The sequence below is a fragment of the Panulirus ornatus genome, chromosome 16, assembly GCF_036320965.1.
Source record: "Panulirus ornatus isolate Po-2019 chromosome 16, ASM3632096v1, whole genome shotgun sequence".
NCBI classification, from domain to species: domain Eukaryota; kingdom Metazoa; phylum Arthropoda; class Malacostraca; order Decapoda; family Palinuridae; genus Panulirus; species Panulirus ornatus.
Window position 1 is genome coordinate 22,142,378 of NC_092239.1, and position 21,410 is coordinate 22,163,787.

Here is a 21,410-nt window from a genome sequence, read left to right on the forward strand (position 1 = left end):
ATAAGAGCTTTGTAGGTCAAGCGCGTCGTTTTCCAAGAGAAGTTGACGTATTAAAGGCCAGGCAATGCCATTGATGAAGGCATCGCGAATCAATTCATGATACTCTTCTGCACAGACAGCTTTAAGGTTACAGCCTATACTCAACTCACGCAGTTCTTTGAAAAAAAAAAAAATTCACCTAATTCACTTGGCCTTTGGTGCCTTGTTGCAAGTCAGTGTCTAGCGAAAATTTCATTGGAAGTCTTCATATGCAAGTTTTCTAGAGTCGTTATAGCAACGCCCCTGCACTTTCAATGTATCCAAACAAACTGTGGATCACACAGTTCACCGGTGTTCTGAATTTGCTTGGTGCCCTATCCCTACACTCTCCAATAAAGTTTGTGAATGTTTTGTGCCAATGTCGCCACTCCATCGCTGCTCTTAGAGAGCTAGGGTCAACATTCAAGGGTGCAGCACCTTCTCCACGGGTATTATTTAAGTAAGGTGTGATATAGAAACACTTGGCTGCTGCTTTCCAAGCTTTACTCAACTTAAATCTAAGGTACTGTCTGGAGAGAAGAACATAACCCCTCTCAGCTACAGTAAAGTATTATATAATAAGTTATAGGCAAAACTAAGATAAACATCCTATCATTCTTGACATAAGTAACTCACATGACTATTGTGTGGCCATCACCCCGAAGGCTCCCGATATGTAAACAAAATCATGAAAATCAACTCTTCAAATTATGAAAATGTAGCAGTGTTAAAGAAATGAAACCTATAAATATCACTCTTATACACCCGGTAATGCAACTAAGGCTACCCATTACCGTGGCCTCGGTATTAACGTTATAAAAGTGAGCTAAGCTACAGAAGTCATGTTCAAATTGTTGATGGTAATGATCCCAAATATCTGTCTGATCATTTCACTTATATCAACCATATAAGTAAATCTTCACTCGTTAGTTTAGCATTATTAGTTACTCTGAGATATGAAACTATGGTAAGTAGAATAATTTTGAATCCTTGGGTGGTACTGAATAGAATAGTCTACCACTTCGTAGTCAGATAGTTCAAGTTTAGTTTTAAGAAAACTATCAAATTTGTTTTCAATAGTATTTATTTTTTTTTATTTATTTTGCTTTGTCGCTGTCTACCGCGTCAGCGAGGTAGCGCAAGGAAACAGACGAAAGAATGGCCCAACCCGCCCACATACACATGTATATACATACACGTCCACACACGCAAATATACATACCTATACATCTCAATGTACACATACATATACACACACAGACATATACATATATACACATGTACATAATTCATACTGTCTGCCTTTATTCATTCCCATCGCCACCTCGCCACACATGGAATAACAACCCCCTCCCCCCTCATGTGTGCGAGGTAGCGCTAGGAAAAGACACCAAAGGCCCCATTCGTTCACACTCAATCTCTAGCTGTCATGTAATAATGCACCGAAACCACAGCTCCCTTTCCACATCCAGGCCCCACACAACTTTCCATGGTTTACCCCAGACGCTTCACATGCCCTGGTTCAATCCATTGACAGCACGTCGACCCCGGTATACCACATAGTTCCAATTCACTCTATTCTTTGCACGCCTTTCACCCTCCTGCATGTTCAGGCCCCGATCACTCAAAATCTTTTTCACTCCATCTTTCCACCTAAAATTTGGTCTCCCACTTCTCCTCGTTCCCTCCACCTCTGACACATATATCCTCTTGGTCAATCTTTCCTCACTCATTCTCTCCATGTGGCCAAACCATTTCAAAACACCCTCTTCTGCTCTCTCAACCACGCTCTTTTTATTTCCACACATCTCTCTTACCCTTACATTACTTACTCGATCAAACCACCTCACACCACATATTGTCCTCAAACATCTCATTTCCAGCACATCCACCCTCCTGCGCACAACTCTATCCATAGCCCACGCCTCGCAACCATACAACATTGTTGGAACCACTATTCCTTCAAACATACCCATTTTTGCTTTCCGAGATAATGTTCTCGACTTCCAAACATTCTTCAAGGCTCCCAGAATTTTCGCCCCCTCCCCCACCCTATGATTCACTTCCGCTTCCATGGTTCCATCCGCTGCCAGATCCACTCCCAGATATCTAAAACACTTTACTTCCTCCAGATTTTCTCCATTCAAACTTACCTCCCACTTGACTTGACCCTCAACCCTACTGTACCTAATAACCTTGCTCTTATTCACATTTACTCTTAACTTTCTTCTTTCACACACTTTACAAAACTCAGTCACCAGCTTCTGCAGTTTCTTACATGAATCAGCCACCAGCGCTGTATCATCAGCGAACAACAACTGACTCACTTCCCCACAACCCCAAAACCCTTGCATTCACCTCCCTAACAACCCCATCCATAAACAAATTAAACAACCACGGAGACAACACACACCCCTGCCGCAAACCTACATTCACTGAGAACCAATCACTTTCCTCTCTTCCTACACGTACACATGCCTTACATCCTCGATAAAAACTTTTCACTGCTTCAAACAACTTGCCTCCCACACCATATATTCTTAAAACCTTCCACATAGCATCTCTATCAACTCTATCATATGCTACATACAAAACCATTTGTTTTTCTAAGTATTTCTCACATACATCCTCTTCCACTTCTGAAACCACACTGCTCATCCCCAATCTGATGCTCTGTACATGCCTTCACCCTCTCAGTCAATACCCTCCCATATAATTTACCAGGAATACTCAACAAACTTATACCTCTGTAATTTGAGCACTCACTTTTATCCCCCTTGCCTTTGTACAATGGCACTATGCAAGCATTCCGCCAATCCTCAGGCACCTCACCATGAATCATACATACATTAAATAACCTTACCAACCAGTCAACAATACAGTCACCCCCCCTTTTTTTTTTTTTTTAATAAAGTCCACTGCAATACCATTCAAACCTGCTGCCTTGCCGGCTTTCATCTTCCGTAAAGCTTTTACTACCTCTTCTCTATGCACCTTTCTCTTGACCTCCTGCCTCTTTCTTTTATACCTCTCCCACTCATTTGCATTTTTTCCCTGCAAAAATCGTCCAAATGCCTCTCTCTTCTCTTTCACTAATAATCTTACCTCTTCATCCCACCACTCACTACCTTTTCTAATCAACCCACCTCCCACGTTTCTCATGCCACAAGCATCTTTTGCGCAAGCCATCACTGCTTCCCTAAATACATCCCATTCCTCCCCCACTCCCCTTACCTCCTTTGTTCTCACCTTTTTCCATTCTGTACTCAGTCTCTCCTGGTACTTCCTCACACAAGTCTCCTTCCCAAGCTCACTTACTCTCACCACTCTCTTCACCCCAACATTCTCTCTTCTTTTCTGAAAACCCCCACAAATCTTCACCTTCACCTCCACAAGATAATGATCAGACATCCCTCCAGTTGCACCTCTCAGCACATTAACATCCAAAAGTCTCTCTTTCGTGCGTCTATCAATTAACACGTAATCCAATAACGCTCTCTGGCCATCTCTCCTACTTATATACGTATACTTATGTATATCTCGCTTTTTAAACCAGATATTCCCAATCACCAGTCCTTTTTCAGCACATAAATCTACAAGCTCTTCACCATTTCCATTTACAACACTGAACACTCCATGTATACCAATTATTCCCTCAACTGCCACATTACTCACCTTTGCATTAAAATCACCCATCACTATAACCCGGTCTTGTGCATCAAAACCACTAACACACTCATTCAGCTGCTCCCAAAACACTTGCCTCTCATGATCTTTCTTCTCATGCCCAGGTGCATATGCACCAATAATCACCCATCTCTCTCCATCAACTTTCAGTTTTACCCATATCAATCTAGAATTTACTTTCTTACACTATCACATACTCCCACAACTCCTGATTCAGGAGTAGTGCTACTCCTTCCCTTGCTCTTGTCCTCTCACTAACCCCTGACTTTACTCCCAAGACATTCCCAAACCACTCTTCCCCTTTACCCTTGAGCTTTGTTTCACTCGGAGCCAAAACATCCAGGTTCCTTTCCTCAAACATACTACCTGTCTCTCCTTTTTTCTCCTCTTGGTTACATCCACACACATTTAGACACCCCAATCTGAGCCTTCGAGGAGGATGAGCACTCCTCGCGTGACTCCTTCTGTTTCCCCTTTTAGAAAGTTAAAATACAAGGAGGGGAGGGTTTCTGGTCCCCCGCTCTCGTCCCCTTTAGTCGCCTTCTACGACATGTGAGGAATGCGTGGGAAGTATTCTTTCTCCCCTATCCCCAGTAGTATGATACGAAATACACTCCTGGTATAATCCTAGATTAAATTCTATTTTCAAAAATTTGTGTATGTCTTATCTCCTTGGTTTTTGTTTCTATCATTAGTGCTGTTTCTAGTTTCCTAATGTTCATGTATGGTTATGGAGTTTTAAACTCGTAGGCACATCAGAACTCAGTATTATTTGCTTCTAGTCAATACTTTGGATGTGTATCATATTCATTTTGCCTACTGAAAATAAGTTTGTAAAGCTTTAGTAGGGTATCCTAGTGGAAGCTACTATGTACCTTATGATGGTGTATTGCACACTTATATACCTATCATAATGTACTAGAGTCTCTGAATAAAATCAATCAATCAGTCAATGCCTGACATCCTCGTTCTCTTAATCTTTATTTTCTGTTTATCCATTCCTATTTTTGTTTTATGTTTTGGAAATGTCACATGATGAATTTCTTGTTATTTTCCGGATCTGATCACATGTACGGTACATAATGTTTCTATTTAACTTTGCATTATTCTACATGTAACATGAATTGCTAATAATATCCATGTATTTATTTACATTAGTGACTTATCTATAAGAACTAGGCCCGTATCCCTCAAGGTCAGTGTTTACATTTGCACTATCAAAGCGAAAACATGTAACAATGTTACTCTATCTTATTAGGGAGATGTACAAATTCGGTATGTTAGATATATTTTGATTTTGGACTAATACTTTACTTTTACGAAGCGATAATTGAGACTGTGTAGCGATATTTAAGTTGTTTTGCAGTGGTAATATATATGAAAATGCAGGTACACTTGCTAGCAAAATTATCGTATTGTACATATCCACTTCTTTGGAAGTTGAAATTGTTTTTTTTCCGATGGATTTTGATGTGTTTTTTTACTGTTCCTACCTTTATTTCTATCGCTAGTCACTAACTTTTGAGATGTCCTTCATGCAACGGCAAGGGGAACCCGTAGAGGAAACCGGGGTTTTGGTAGGAAAAATCTCAAAAATTTGTGATTTTAGATTAGAAGTGAAAGTCATGATTATTCACAAAGCATCAGAAACCACTAGAAAACCAAGTCAACCAAACCAAGTTTAACCTGAATGTCTGGAGCCATAAAATACTACAATTTGTTCAGTTTTTTGTCCCACAACAATGATAAGAACTTAGAAGATCATGGTAAATGGGTTAGATAACGGGTAATTAACAATTTTTTTCAGAAATTATACAACAGTGGTAACCTGATAGTAATTCATCAGTTTAAAGACGCTTATGTTTTAAGTTAGGAATATTTGATGGAAGGGATTTGTTATCTTGTATAGAAATAAGGTATTAAGTTTGTGGGTTTATCATTAACACTATAGTTGGGAGAGCTAAGATCCTGAATTATGCTGAACAGAGGTTATTGCACCACAATAACACAGTGTATGCTATCCATATTGTGTGAATTATGTTTGGATGAGCTAATAGAACAATATTTAATCTAAAAGAGTAAGGATTCTGGCAGTATTTTACAAGATGGATGGAATTTTTCTTTGATTGTGATATGTGTTCTACTCTTTTGAAATTGCTGCTGTTTCTGAAAAAATTACTTAGTGTAGGATTTTCCTTTTTCACTCTTAGAATCGGTGTTTTAGCATTAAATAGATTATTGTTGGTAGGGTTATGAAGAAAAGGGGAAAATGTGAGGTTAGATTATAGATAATTATTATTTGTTATTGTTTTGCTTTGTCGCTGTCTCCCACGTTAGTGAGGTAGCGCAAGGAAACAGATGAAAGAATGGCCCAACCCACCCACATACACATGTATATACATACAGGTCCACACACGCAAGTATACATACCTATACATCTCAGTGTGCACATATATATACACACATAGACATATACAAGTATGAAGTCTGTTGGGGATGAGAGAGCTTGGGAAGTGAGTCAGTTGTTGTTCGCTGATGATACAGCGCTGGTCGCTGATTCATGTGAGAAACTGCAGAAGCTGGTGACTGAGTTTGGTAAAGTGTATGAAAGAAGAAAGTTAAGAGTAAATGTGAATAAGAGCAAGGTTATTAGGTACAGTAGGGTTGAGGGTCAAGTCAATTGGGAGGTGAGTTTGAATGGAGAAAAACTGGAGGAAGTAAAGTGTTTTAGATATCTGGGAGTGGATCTGGCAGCGGATGGAACCATGGAAGCGGAAGTGGATCATAGGATGGGGGAGGGGGCGAAAATTCTGGGAGCCTTGAAGAATGTGTGGAAGTCGAGAACATTATCTCGGAAAGCAAAAATGAGTATGTTTGAAGGAATAGTGGTTCCAACAATGTTGTATGGTTGTGAGGCGTGGGCTATGGATAGAGTGGTGCGCAGGAGGATGGATGTGCTGGAAATGAGATGTTTGAGGACAATGTGTGGTGTGAGGTGGTTTGATCGAGTAAGTAATGTAAGGGTAAGAGAGATGTGTGGAAATAAAAAGAGCGTGGTTGAGAGAGCAGAAGAGGGTGTTTTGAAATGGTTTGGGCACATGGAGAGAATGAGTGAGGAAAGATTGACCAAGAGGATATATGTGTCGGAGGTGGAGGGAACGAGGAGAAGAGGGAGACCAAATTGGAGGTGGAAAGATGGAGTGAAAAAGATTTTGTGTGATCGGGGCCTGAACATGCAGGAGGGTGAAAGGAGGGCAAGGAATAGAGTGAATTGGAGCGATGTGGTATACCGGGGTTGACGTGCTGTCAGTGGATTGAATCAGGGCATGTGAAGCGTCTGGGGTAAACCATGGAAAGCTGTGTAGGTATGTATATTTGCGTGTGTGGACGTATGTATATACATGTGTATGGGGGTGGGTTGGGCCATTTCTTTCGTCTGTTTCCTTGCGGTACCTCGCAGACGCGGGAGACAGCGACAAAGCAAAAAAAAAAAAGAAAAATATTATAAATATGTATATAGATGCCCTCATGTCTTAATGCTTCAGATGTCTTGGGGTTTCTGTTGTTAGTGAAATTTTATGATTAGCAGTACATAAACTCCACTTTAACATGCCGTGATTCCTATAGAATGAAAGGTAACCAATGAATTCAGATATCTTTAGAGGTATAGGAATCTGAACTTGTGTGTGAGATATCTCATGCATATTTATTCAAACCTTAGATTTGTTTAGGCATCTGATCTCAGTCAACATATTTACAAAACTCAGATCCAGTCATTTTCAAATGTTATGATGCATGGCAGCATTCTTTGGAATACATAAATAACAAAGGAAAATAGCCATTTCTCGACTACAGGCAAGTTTTCTTATTGTATTACTGCTTCATTCAGTTTTTATATCAACTGAAGTTCTATAGAAGCAGAAGCACCAGATGAATGTTTTGGGTCAGTCATCCACAGGATAGTTGTTTTTTTTTATGCCATCACACTGTGTGCAAGGACATAAAAGATGAGATTGTTCTGTGGATGGCTAACCAAAAATATTCACCACATTAGAATATGTTGTTGTGCTGTAAACATCACTCCTGTCCATTAACTGTTGGCTAAATTTGAACAAAAGCATTACTAACGCAGTACATACACTCTGTTTTTCATTGTGAGTGCTTTTACCCAACATTTCCTTCTGCTTCAAAGCCATGCCCACTATATGGAAACTTGAAATTGATGTCATTAGAGGTGCTGCACATGAAATTTCACACTATATGTAGCACCAGGAATGGATGAAGGCAAACAATTATGAATATGTACATGTGTATATATGTATATGTCTTTGTATTTGTATTTATATGTATATATATGTAGATATATATAGGGTTTTCAGAAAAGAAGAGTGAATGTTGGGGTGAAGAGGGTGGTGAGAGTAAGTGAGCTTGAGAAGGAGACCTGTGTGAGGAAGTACCAGGAGAGACTGAGTACAGAATGGAAAAAGGTGAGAACAATGGAAGCAAGGGGAGTGGGGGAGGAATGGGATGTATTTAGGGAATCAGTGATGGATTGCGCAAAAGATGCTTGTGGCATGAGAAGAGTGGGAGGTGGGTTGATTAGAAAGGGTAGTGAGTGGTGGGATGAAGAAGTAAGAGTATTAGTGAAAGAGAAGAGAGAGGCATTTGGACGATTTTTGCAGGGAAAAAATGCAATTGAGTGGGAGATGTATAAAAGAAAGAGACAGGAGGTCAAGAGAAAGGTGCAAGAGGTGAAAAAAAGGGCAAATGAGAGTTGGGGTGAGAGAGTATCATTAAATTTTAGGGAGAATAAAAAGATGTTCTGGAAGGAGGTAAATAAAGTGCGTAAGACAAGGGAGCAAATGGGAACTTCAGTGAAGGGCGCAAATGGGGAGGTGATAACAAGTAGTGGTGATGTGAGAAGGAGATGGAGTGAGTATTTTGAAGGTTTGTTGAATGTGTTTGATGATAGAGTGGCAGATATAGGGTGTTTTGGTCGAGGTGGTGTGCAAAGTGAGAGGGTTAGGGAAAATGATTTGGTAAACAGAGAAGAGGTAGTGAAAGCTTTGCGGAAGATGAAAGCCGGCAAGGCAGCAGGTTTGGATGGTATTGCAGTGGAATTTATTAAAAAAGGGGGTGACTGTATTGTTGACTGGTTGGTAAGGTTATTTAATGTATGTATGACTCATGGTGAGGTGCCTGAGGATTGGCGGAATGCGTGCATAGTGCCATTGTACAAAGGCAAAGGGGATAAGAGTGAGTGCTCAAATTACAGAGGTATAAGTTTGTTGAGTATTCCTGGTAAATTATATGGGAGGGTATTGATTGAGAGGGTAAAGGCATGTACAGAGCATCAGATTGGGGAAGAGCAGTGTGGTTTCAGAAGTGGTAGAGGATGTGTGGATCAGGTGTTTGCTTTGAAGAATGTATGTGAGAAATACTTAGAAAAGCAAATGGATTTGTATGTAGCATTTATGGATCTGGAGAAGGCATATGATAGAGTTGATAGAGATGCTCTGTGGAAGGTATTAAGAATATATGGTGTGGGAGGAAAGTTGTTAGAAGCAGTGAAAAGTTTTTATCGAGGATGTAAGGCATGTGTACGTGTAGGAAGAGAGGAAAGTGATTGGTTCTCAGTGAATGTAGGTTTGCGGCAGGGGTGTGTGATGTCTCCATGGTTGTTTAATTTGTTTATGGATGGGGTTGTTAGGGAGGTAAATGCAAGAGTTTTGGAAAGAGGAGCAAGTATGAAGTCTGTTGGGGGATGAGAGAGCTTGGGAAGTGAGTCAGTTGTTGTTCGCTGATGATACAGCGCTGGTGGCTGATTCATGTGAGAAACTGCAGAAGCTGGTGACTGAGTTTGGTAAAGTGTGTGGAAGAAGAAAGTTAAGAGTAAATGTGAATAAGAGCAAGGTTATTAGGTACAGTAGGGTTGAGGGTCAAGTCAATTGGGAGGTGAGTTCGAATGGAGAAAAACTGGAGGAAGTGAAGTGTTTTAGATATCTGGGAGTGGATCTGGCAGCGGATGGAACCATGGAAGTGGAAGTGGATCATAGGGTGGGGGAGGGGGCGAAAATTCTGGGGGCCTTGAAGAATGTGTGGAAGTCAAGAACATTATCTCGGAAAGCAAAAATGGGTATGTTTGAAGGAATAGTGGTTCCAACAATGTTGTATGGTTGCGAGGCGTGGGCTATGGATAGAGTTGTGCGCAGGAGGATGGATGTGCTGGAAATGAGATGTTTGAGGACAATGTGTGGTGTGAGGTGGTTTGATCGAGTGAGTAACGTAAGGGTAAGAGAGATGTGTGGAAATAAAAAGAGCATGGTTGAGAGAGCAGAAGAGGGTGTTTTGAAGTGGTTTGGGCACATGGAGAGGATGAGTGAGGAAAGATTGACCAAGAGGATATATGTGTCAGAGGTGGAGGGAGCAAGGAGAAGAGGGAGACCAAATTGGAGGTGGAAAGATGGAGTGAAAAAGATTTTGTGTGATCGGGGCCTGAACATGCAGGAGGGTGAAAGGAGGGCAAGGAATAGAGTGAATTGGAGCGATGTGGTATACCGGGGTTGACGTGCTGTCAGTGGATTGAATCAAAGCATGTGAAGCGTCTGGGGTAAACCATGGAAAGCTGTGTAGTTATGTATATTTGCGTGTGTGGACGTATGTATATACATGTGTATGGGGGGGTTGGGCCATTTCTTTCGTCTGTTTCCTTGTGCTACCTCGCAAATGCGGGAGACAGCGACAAAGTATAAAAAAAAAAAAAAAAATATGTAGATATGTATATGTATATATATGTGCGTGTATGAGCATTTATGTATATATATGTATGTGTGTGTATATTCGTATGAGTCCTTGGGTAAATGAAACACAGTAAGTTGCACTCCTCAAGTAGTAGGCCTTGACAGTAGATATCACCCCTTGATCCATTGGGTGGATTAGACATGTAGTGTTAGGTGAAAGAAAGATTACTTCAGTGTTCTCACTGAATAGCCAAAGGCATTATCAATAAGGAGAATCTTGAAACACATTTTGCACATTATTCCTTCAGCTCTAAATGGAGCTTTGCAGCAGAATAATGACAGAAAACTCTACTTGGTATGTACCCCTTTGGATTAGAATAATGAAAGACACGCAAAAATTGCTTCACGTATCCCTTAAGGCCCCTGTGATTTCCCAAATGTTAGACCATTAATGGTTTAAGCTTGTAAACACCTTCAGCATTTGCTCCCCATAAGCAGCATGAGGTGATCATTGACAGCTTTGAATCCTTGTGCGGTCTGTTTCTTGTGGGAAATGCATGATCTTGAAGGCATTTTATTCGAAAATGATCCAATCATGTCCATGTTAAAGATCTGCTTAGGAGAATAATTGCTTTCCTTGACAGTGGTCTTGAGGGTTCTCAGAAATTCTTTGGCAGCATTAGCAAAAGCAGCCTCACCAGTCGTCTTGATGTTGAGATAACTGTTGCCTTTCGTAAAATTCATGAGTCAATAGAACTTGTTTGACATCAGTTTACTGCTCCTTCTTCTGCTACCAAATCATCATATATACATCAGGCCTGTGTTCTATATCACAAGCATGTTGACATGAACATATTCATGACTTTGCTGTTCAGTCCATTTGCTCAACATCCATTCCATTTTCTTGAAAATCGAACCTCGGGAACACAAGGTCTGAGACACACTGATTAATGTATCAGTCTTGGCTATCATAAATAGCCCGTAAACTAGTTTCACTAAGTCCAAGGGCATGCTTCATATGAGCCTCTCTTTCACCTCTCATAAGATTTGAGCACATCCATCTTAACCTCACTGGTGATGACCTTACAAGTATTGAAACCATTGGTGCTAGGAGGGCTTAACAGATGCTTTGGTGGCATGATGCAAGTGGCAAGACACATGCAATATGCAGCCTCTTGCAGAGCAATATATTGTATTGCTCTGTGACCTATGCATGCCACATGTATGCATACTTCTCATACAGCTTTAGCAACACCACACCATTGCATTGCCAGCCCAATTATGATCACATTATTCCAAGCATAAGCCCACATGAATTGAAAAATGTGTAAATGGATCATGCAAATTCCTAAAAAAGGCATTATTCAAATTTATAAATCAAATGGAAATAAGGGTGAGTGATTCAAGATGAAGGTGGGTCTGTGGCTAGGGTGAGTAATTCCTTTATTGCTGTTTGATCTGTTTATGTGTGGAGGTGAGAGAAGTGAATGCAAGGGTTATGGAGAGAGGAGCAGGTACACAGTCTTCTTGGGATGGGTTGGCCTGGGAGGTTAGTCATTTGTTGTTTGCTGATGGTATGACACTCGTGGTTGATTTGAGTTAGAAACTGTTCAAGCTGGTGTCTGAGTTTAGGAGAGTGTGTGAAAGGAGAGAGTTGAGAGTAAATGTGAATAAAATTGCAAGATTGTTAGGTTTAATGGTGAAAAGAAATGGGTTTTGTGGAGTGTGAGATTGAATATTGATAATGTGGAGGAATTGGAGTGTTATAGATACATGGGATTGGATACAGCAGCGGATGGAACCATGGGAACTGAAGTAAGCATAAGGTTGGGTGAGGAATATAGCTTTTGGGCATATTGATGACTGTGTAGAAAGAGGTGTCATTGTATATAAGGGCAAAGATGGGTGTGTTTGATGGCATAGTAATCCTGTTGTGAATGTGAGGCATTGGCTACGGGCAAAAATGTAAAGGGTACGGTGAATGTGTTAGAAATGAAATGTTAAATGATATTAGATGTTGTAAGGAGGGTTCGTCGAATAAGAAATGATAGGTTAAGAGAAAGGTGTGGCAGTATGTATGAGAAAGCTGAAGAGGGTGTGCTGAGATGGTTTGTACATATGATGGAGAGGATGAATGAAAGAAGAATGACAAAGAGGTTACATGTGTCAGAAGTGGAAGGAACAAAATAAAATTGAAACCAAGGAGGAGGTGGAGGTATGGTTTGAAAAATGCTCTGAAGTCTAACAGCATGAACATCGAAGGGTATGAAGAGTTCAAGGATTGGAGCAAATTTGGGCAAGTATGTATACTGTCAATAGGTTGAACCAGGATATATGAAGCAGTCAGCAGAAACCTGGAAATGTTTGTGGGATCTAATAGTGTACAGAGGGCTCTGGTTGATTGTTCATTATACAAGACAGCTAGCGAGTGGACATGAGTGAAGGAGGCCATTTCTTTATCTATTCCTGGTGCTTCCCTTGCTTATGCAGGGAATGGCAAAAGGGCATGAAAAATAATACTGTATCATCATTGCTGTCTTCCTTTCTGTCAGTGCTTTTTTTGAAATTGTGTCATATTTCTTTTCTTATCACTGGATATTTATTCTTGTAGGTGCCAGGTGCAGAGGTACCATTATTGCAGATGCTGCATGATGTATTCTTCCTCCATTGTATTTGTAGGGTAATTGATGATTTTGACATTTTCAAGGGTGAGTTAATACTGTTGGTGATGTATGGCATGTACTTATGACTCGTGGCTGCTTCTGGAGATTAAGATAGGGGCAGGAAATATCACCACATATATTATCCATGCATAAGACTCTGGCCTGTAGTGTTTGATGTATATGTGTGGGACCGAAAAGAATAGGGATCTCATCCCTATATGACATTATCATTATTTATTTATTTATTATACTTTGTCGCTGTCTCCTGCGTTTGCGAGGTAGCGCAAGGAAACAGACGAAAGAAATGGCACAACCCCCCCCCCCATACACATGTATATACATACGTCCACACACGCAAACATACATACCTACACAGCTTTCCATGGTTTACCCCAGACGCTTCACATGCCTTGATTCAGTCCACTGACAGCACGTCAACCCCGGTATACCACATCGCTCCAATTCACTCTATTCCTTGCCCTCCTTTCACCCTCCTGCATGTTCAGGCCCCGATCACACAAAATCTTTTTCACTCCATCTTTCCACCTCCAATTTGGTCTCCCTCTTCTCCTTGTTCCCTCCACCTCCGACACATATATCCTCTTGGTCAATCTTTCCTCACTCATCCTCTCCATGTGCCCAAACCACTTTAAAACACCCTCTTCTGCTCTCTCAACCACGCTCTTTTTCTTTCCACACATCTCTCTTACCCTTACGTTACTCACTCGATCAAACCACCTCACACCACACATTGTCCTCAAACATCTCATTTCCAGCACATCCATCCTCCTGCGCACAACTCTATCCATAGCCCACGCCTCGCAACCATACAACATTGTTGGAACCACTATTCCTTCAAACATACCCATTTTTGCTTTCCGAGATAATGTTCTCGACTTCCACACATTCTTCAAGGCCCCCAGAATTTTCGCCCCCTCCCCCACCCTATGATCCACTTCCGCTTCCATGGTTCCATCCGCTGCCAGATCCACTCCCAGATATCTAAAACACTTCACTTCCTCCAGTTTTTCTCCATTCAAACTCACCTCCCAATTGACTTGACCCTCAACCCTACTGTACCTAATAACCTTGCTCTTATTCACATTTACTCTTAACTTTCTTCTTCCACACACTGTACCAAACTCAGTCACCAGCTTCTGCAGTTTCTCACATGAATCAGCCACCAGCGCTGTATCATCAGCAAACAACAACTGACTCACTTCCCAAGCTCTCTCATCCCCCAACAGACTTCATACTTGCCCCTCTTTCCAAAACTCTTGCATTTACCTCCCTAACAACCCCATCCATAAACAAATTAAACAACCATGGAGACATCACACACCCCTGCCGCAAACCTACATTCACTGAGAACCAATCACTTTCCTCTCTTCCTACACGTACACATGCCTTACATCCTCGATAAAAACTTTTCACTGCTTCTAACAACTTTCCTCCCACACCATATATTCTTAATACCTTCCACAGAGCATCTCTATCATCTCTATCACATGCCTTCTCCAGATCCATAAATGCTACATACAAATCCATTTGCTTTTCTAAGTATTTCTCACATACATTCTTCAAAGCAAACACCTGATCCACACATCCTCTACCACTTCTGAAACCACACTGCTCTTCCCCAATCTGATGCTCTGTACATGCCTTCACCCTCTAAATCAATACCCTCCCATATAATTTACCAGGAATACTCAACAAACTTATACCTCTGTAATTTGAGCACTCACTCTTATCCCCTTTGCCTTTGTACAATGGCACTATGCACGCATTCCGCCAATCCTCAGGCACCTCACCATGAGTCATACATACATTAAATAGCCTTACCAACCAGTCAACAATACAGTCACCCCCTTTTTTAATAAATTCCACTGCAATACCATCCAAACCTGCTGCCTTGCCGGCTTTCATCTTCCGCAAAGCTTTCACTACCTCTTCTCTGTTTACCAAATCATTTTCCCTAACCCTCTCACTTTGCACACCACCTCGACCAAAACACCCTATATCTGCCACTCTATCATCAAACACATTCAACAAACCTTCAAAATACTCACTCCATCTCCTTCTCACATCACCACTACTTGTTATCACCTCCCCATTTGCGCCCTTCACTGAAGTTCCCATTTGCTCCCTTGTCTTACGCACTTTATTTACCTCCTTCCAGAACATCTTTTTATTCTCCCTAAAATTTAATGATACTCTCTCACCCTAACTCTCATTTGCCCTTTTTTTCACCTCTTACACCTTTCTCTTGACCTTCTGTCTCTTTCTTTTATACATCTCCCACTCAATTGCATTTTTTCCCTGCAAAAATCGTCCAAATGCCTCTCTCTTCTCTTTCACTAATACTCTTACTTCTTCATCCCACCACTCACTACCCTTTCTAATCAACCCACCTCCCACTCTTCTCATGCCACAAGCATCTTTTGCGCAATCCATCACTGATTCCCTAAATACATCCCATTCCTCCCCCACTCCCCTTACTTCCATTGTTCTCACCTTTTTCCATTCTGTACTCAGTCTCTCCTGGTACTTCCTCACACAGGTCTCCTTCCCAAGCTCACTTACTCTCACCACCCTCTTCACCCCAACATTCACTCTTCTTTTCTGAAAACCCATACAAATCTTCACCTTAGCCTCCACAAGATAATGATCAGACATCCCTCCAGTTGCACCTCTCAGCACATTAACATCCAAAAGTCTCTCTTTCACACGCCTGTCAATTAACACGTAATCCAATAACGCTCTCTGGCCATCTCTCCTACTTACATAAGTATACTTATGTATATCTCGCTTTTTAAACCAGGTATTCCCAATCATCAGCCCTTTTTCAGCACATAAATCTACAAGCTCTTCACCATTTCCATTTACAACACTGAACACCCCATATATACCAATTATTCCCTCAACTGCCACATTACTCACCTTTGCATTCAAATCACCCATCACTATAACCCGGTCTCGTGCATCAAAACCACTAACACACTCATTCAGCTGCTCCCAAAACACTTGCCTCTCTTGATCTTTCTTCTCATGCCCAGGTGCATATGCACCAATAACCACCCACCTCTCTCCATCAACTTTCAGTTTTACCCATATTAATCGAGAATTTACTTTCTTACACTCTATCACATACTCCCACAACTCCTGTTTCAGGAGTATTGCTACTCCTTCCCTTGCTCTTATCCTCTCACTAACCCCTGACTTTACTCCCCAGACATTCCCAAACCACTCTTCCCCTTTGCCCTTGAGCTTCGTTTCACTCACAGCCAAAACATCCAGGTTCCTTTCCTCAAACATACTACCTATCTCTCCTTTTTTCACATCTTGGTTACATCCACACACATTTAGGCACCCCACTCTGAGCCTTCGAGGAGGATGAGCACTCCCCGCGTGACTCCTTCTTCTGTTTCCCATTTTAGAAAGTTAATACAAGGAGGGGAGGATTTCTGGCCCCCCGCTCCCGTCCCCTCTAGTCGCTTTCTACGACACGCGAGGAATACGTGGGAAGTATTCTTTCACCCCTATCCCCAGGGATAATATACATATATATATACATATACACATACACACACATACACATACATACGCACATATACACACACACACACATACATATATATACATATGAAAAATGTAAGAAACAATTTAGAAAACTGAAACTTCTAGCTTGAAATGAATGAAAAAAATGAATGTCACATAATGGTTCAACCTCTGGCTATGGAAAAAAGTAAATGTATAATTTATTTACACAAACGTCAATAGCAGTTCTCATCAATTTAACCACTGTATTAATAAGCTTCAATGTCTAAGCTACATTTTTCTCCAATTTCACTATTTTCCTTCACATTTTCAATTGTGTCTGAAGGTTCTACTTCAAGAGTGATTGTTTTTCCAGTAAGGGTCTTCACATCTTGGTTACATCCACACACATTTATTTATCATTATATATTAAAGATCTAGTCCTTATCATCAATGCTTGATGTTGATGGTACCACCTCATGAGTTGTTAAAATTTCATACAAGAGTTTTATTTTTAATTGATGTATCCTGAATACAAAGGGTCTCCTCTATGTTATGCAGAACATACAACACTAATGTTTGCTTTTCTTTCACTGGCAGCTTTCTGTTTTGAGCGCAAGAACTTGACATGGGATCTCAGGCTCTCCTGAATGACATGCTGCCACAAGAGTAGCATTATGAAGAACCTTACAGCAATGACATACAACACTGAATAACCAACCACAAGAAAAGGAGTAGGTTCAGAAAAGAAAAAAAAAAAACTGACTAGAGTAACAAAAACAGTAGAATCAGGTAAAGAATAGTAAGAATGTTTAGGAACAGTAACATTAGAGGCATAAAAGAGCATTGGTAACAATAGTGGCAACAATAGCATAAAAGTGAAAGATTTACAGTAAGAGGTAAATAGATCTAAGGAAAACATTTTACTAAGGAAAACATTTTACTAATAATGAGAAAGACCATATTTGATATCCAGTACAAACAAACTTTTCTTGATATTTGCTAGTACTGTTAATACTAGCTACATTTTTCGTGACATGATCCTTTGGTACAGAGAAATATTTTGCAGTTTGTACATTCTGTCACTAATTATTCCATTGTTTGGCAGTCAAATTATGAGAATTGATAAGCATATATTCACTAATCACTGCCAGTGCCAAGATAGCGTTATGTCAAAAGGCTTAGCATGAATTCTAAACAGGCAAATCATGCATTGAGAGTTCTTGAGATGTACATAGTTATCCCAGTTGAAAATGTGATTCTGGAATTATGTTAGTGAAAATGCCAAATTATTGATGATGGAATTAACTTTGAAAATGCAGCTGTTAGTTGTCATTGTTAATTGAGAACAAATATAAGCAGAAGATATGCAGTGTGAAAAAAAAACAGTGAAGTGAGAAGTGAATTGAGAGGACTACAGATAGTAATCATGGACAACTGGCATGTTAGCATTTTGGACAAGGTTAGAGGGTGTAGTCCATCGCTCTGAAAGTGAGAGGAGGGGACCTGACCTTTTATGATCTTAGTCAGGGAGGTTAATGCAAAACCAGAAATTGCTGCCTTGTCTGCTATGCATGGGTCATGAGTTGTTCATCTCATTACAGGTGACCCTTGGTCAGTTGGGTTAGGGTGGGTTAAGCTTGGTAGTTCACTCACACATCAATGTGTGTACATACCACACAGTACACCAGCCAGGGTTATTCACCCCACTTCTGGTCCACATCTGAGGTTGTCATGAACTTCATTGTGGGCTACAATATTGTTATTTCACAAGATTGCATTATTGAAAGCAAAGAAATGGCACATTCTATATGCAATAAAACACTTCTAAAGAATTCCCTCGTGAAGAGAGATATGCTAACAGACAAAGATGAGAATTCGTCCAAGTGTTCAGATTACCAGAAAAGCTTCATCCAACATTGTAACCTTGACAGGTCCAGTAAGGTATATACAGGAAGTCAACAATTTGAGTGTTCACAGTGCCGATACTCTTTCACCAGTAGGAGTGATTTATTGCGGCACACAGTCATTCACACAATAGAGAAACCATATGAATGTTCAAAGTGCCAAAAGAACTTCTCACAGAAGTGTAATTTAGTGAAGCACATGACAACGCATACAGGAGAGAAGCCATATGAATGTTCACAATGCCAGAAGGCTTTTTCACAGAGGAGTGATTTATTAAGGCACACAACTGTTCATACGGGAGAGAAGCCATATAAATGTCTACACTGCCAAAGGACCTTCTCCCTGAGAAGTTATTTAGCAAAGCATATGACTGTTCATACAGGAGAGAAGCCATATGAGTGTTCACATTGTCAAAAGACCTTCTCACGGAAGGCTTATTTAGTGCAGCACATAAAACTTCATAAAGAAGAGGAGCTGTTCACTGCAGTCCACCCAGGTCAGTCCTGCTTCAACAAGGCTAGTCAAAAACACCACACATCCTGCCCCCACAGATGTCAGTGCCATCAAACATCTAAGGATCATTTTATGTTTCACTCAGTAATAAAGAAGTCTAGTGGCCCAGATGGATTAAAACAGGAGTCTGGTAATAGTGCAGAATCTATCATAAGTACACTAGACCTTCAGCCAGGACCCACCAGAATTGTTCCTGAGTTGTCCATGAAGGTTGAGATGGAGGATATCGACATTGTTAAGGAAGAGTTCTGAGTGTTTTGAAGTTTATCTTTGTGCTGAAGATAAGACCCTTCCTTTCACAGGTGATTATGTATAGTTTTATACTTATTTACTATGGTAACCAGCAAAATTGAACCAATCTGTGATTCTTCAAAGTGTGGACTAGTGAAGAGAGAATATAGTTTACTGTGTATACCATGAAAGTATATATGATGTGTTTAGGGTGAACACTGTGTCAGCTGCAACAATTCTCTGTTTAAAGAGGTAAAATTTTTTTGATGTAAAATTCTTTGTGTGTTTATTTTATATGCCGACTCAATTTTGAGTAAGGCAATTCCTATACAGTATTTGGAATGATTGTGATGGTAATATCGTGCTTATTGATTAATTTAATAGTATTTTGTATACATGATATATACAGGTAAACTTTCAAAATTTGAATGGCTTGGGATCAAGAAATGTCCAAATTCTGGAAAAATTTGGACTTTATAGAGACCTAAACTTTGTCTCTGTAGACACAGACAAATGCTAGTAAAACCATCTGATGAGAGCACTAATGCAAACTGCTTATGAATCTTTTCTTATATCATTTCAAACATTTTTCTACAAGCTCAAATGAACACAAATCATGCAATTTTGATGGTATACACCATGTTATTCTGGTTTGTTTTGGCATTTTTTTTTGGGTTTAGTCAAACCAAGGAGATGGAACTTATTTGGGTTCAAAACATTCATCCTACAGTTGGCAAAATTATTTGACATTGTAATTTTCTTATAGTTTGTATATGCAGTTTTCGTATAGTATATATATGCAGTTTTCTTCAGTTCATACCTAAGGCACAAGTTGATATTTGTCTATATATTTAGAAAATTGTAAGAGAAAGTAGGTGAACTAGATGGAGGTGTATCTCCTACTGATCATTAGTGATGGTGATCCTTTCATAACATTTACCATATAATCAATGAAATGATGTGGTGTATTATATTCTTCAAATATTTTTCTACATTATTGTATTCAGCATATCCTTACTTGATGATTGAATTGATAATCTTGTACATATTTGGATAAATACGAGGAAAAATTACTAAAGGAAATGGTTGTATAATGATGAGGTACCTTTACAAATATGATTTCCTTTATTGGTAAGTTAAGTACAATACCACTTGCTTCTTGGTTTTTTATTATTCTTATATGATCTTTCAATTCATATGAGAGAAGTCATTTTTTCACTATAGTATTTTGATACTTGAGATGTATTTCCATGGTTGGAAGACCGATCTGGTGTAAGAATTAGTGCAAAATATATTTTTCTTTGATTGGCAATGAATCTTCTCTTATTTTATATGAATCATTGTTTTACTATCTCACCTGAATGCAAATTGAATAATATTGATGGTGTACTCTGTGTTAGACTGTTTTTGGGGTTTTGTCATACTGAATTAGAATTCGTACCTAGCTCCTGCAACCCTTTGGTTCAAAATTGATGGGATATTTGTAATTTTCATATTTTTTTTTGCAAACACAGTTCCTGTTAAGGTTCTTATGAAATGCATGAATTAACAAGTATATACTTTATCAGAAAATTATAGGTGAAAAAATATAGTCTTCTACGAATTATTCATGATGGAGTTCCTTCAGAACATTTGAGGACATTATTGATAAATTGATATGATGTGTTTTTCATATATTTTTCCACACTGCTCTTTTGAGAAGGTTTTTACTTGATGGGTGAAGTAATAATCATTTTCTTATATAGAAAAAATGTAAGAAAAGCCATCTAAAGATAGGAGTGTATTGGTAAGATATTTTTATCAACACTCTCCCACCTTAGGTTTCTTTTGTTTTTCCTCGAATAAGTCCCTTTGTTGATTTATTCTTCTATGATGTTCTTTCAATTCATGAGAGAATTTTTTTTTTCAATATACTATTTTGATATTAAAGTTCTCTTTCCATAATTGTGAGACTAATCTAGTGAGAGCACTGAGAAATGATTTTTTTTTTTTGACAACAATTCTCGTCTTGTATTAGAAATTCCTTTATTTATTTGTTTGAACGCAACTTCGGCAATTTTTGATGGCATACGTTGTGTTATTTTGATATATATACCTACTTTTGGCCTTGGGT

The 21,410-nt window shown here is 39.6% G+C and overlaps 1 protein-coding gene across 3 annotated transcripts in view; it reads left to right on the top strand.

The window, feature by feature from the left end:
- The window catches only part of LOC139754191 (uncharacterized), a 115,039-nt gene extending 93,750 nt beyond the window's left edge, over window positions 1-21,289 (top strand). The window contains exons 1-2 of one of the 3 annotated variants that reach the window (XM_071671404.1): window positions 4,752-4,775; window positions 17,246-21,289. In XM_071671404.1, the coding sequence (XP_071527505.1) occupies window positions 18,308-19,318 (1,011 nt within the window). In that variant the 5' untranslated portion in view covers window positions 4,752-4,775; window positions 17,246-18,307 and the 3' untranslated portion in view covers window positions 19,319-21,289. Of the gene's footprint in view, window positions 1-4,751; window positions 4,776-4,881; window positions 4,981-17,245 lie in introns of those variants that run through there. The other 2 variants (XM_071671402.1, XM_071671403.1) reach the window with 2 other exon arrangements.
- Window positions 21,290-21,410: the final 121 nt, after the last annotated feature.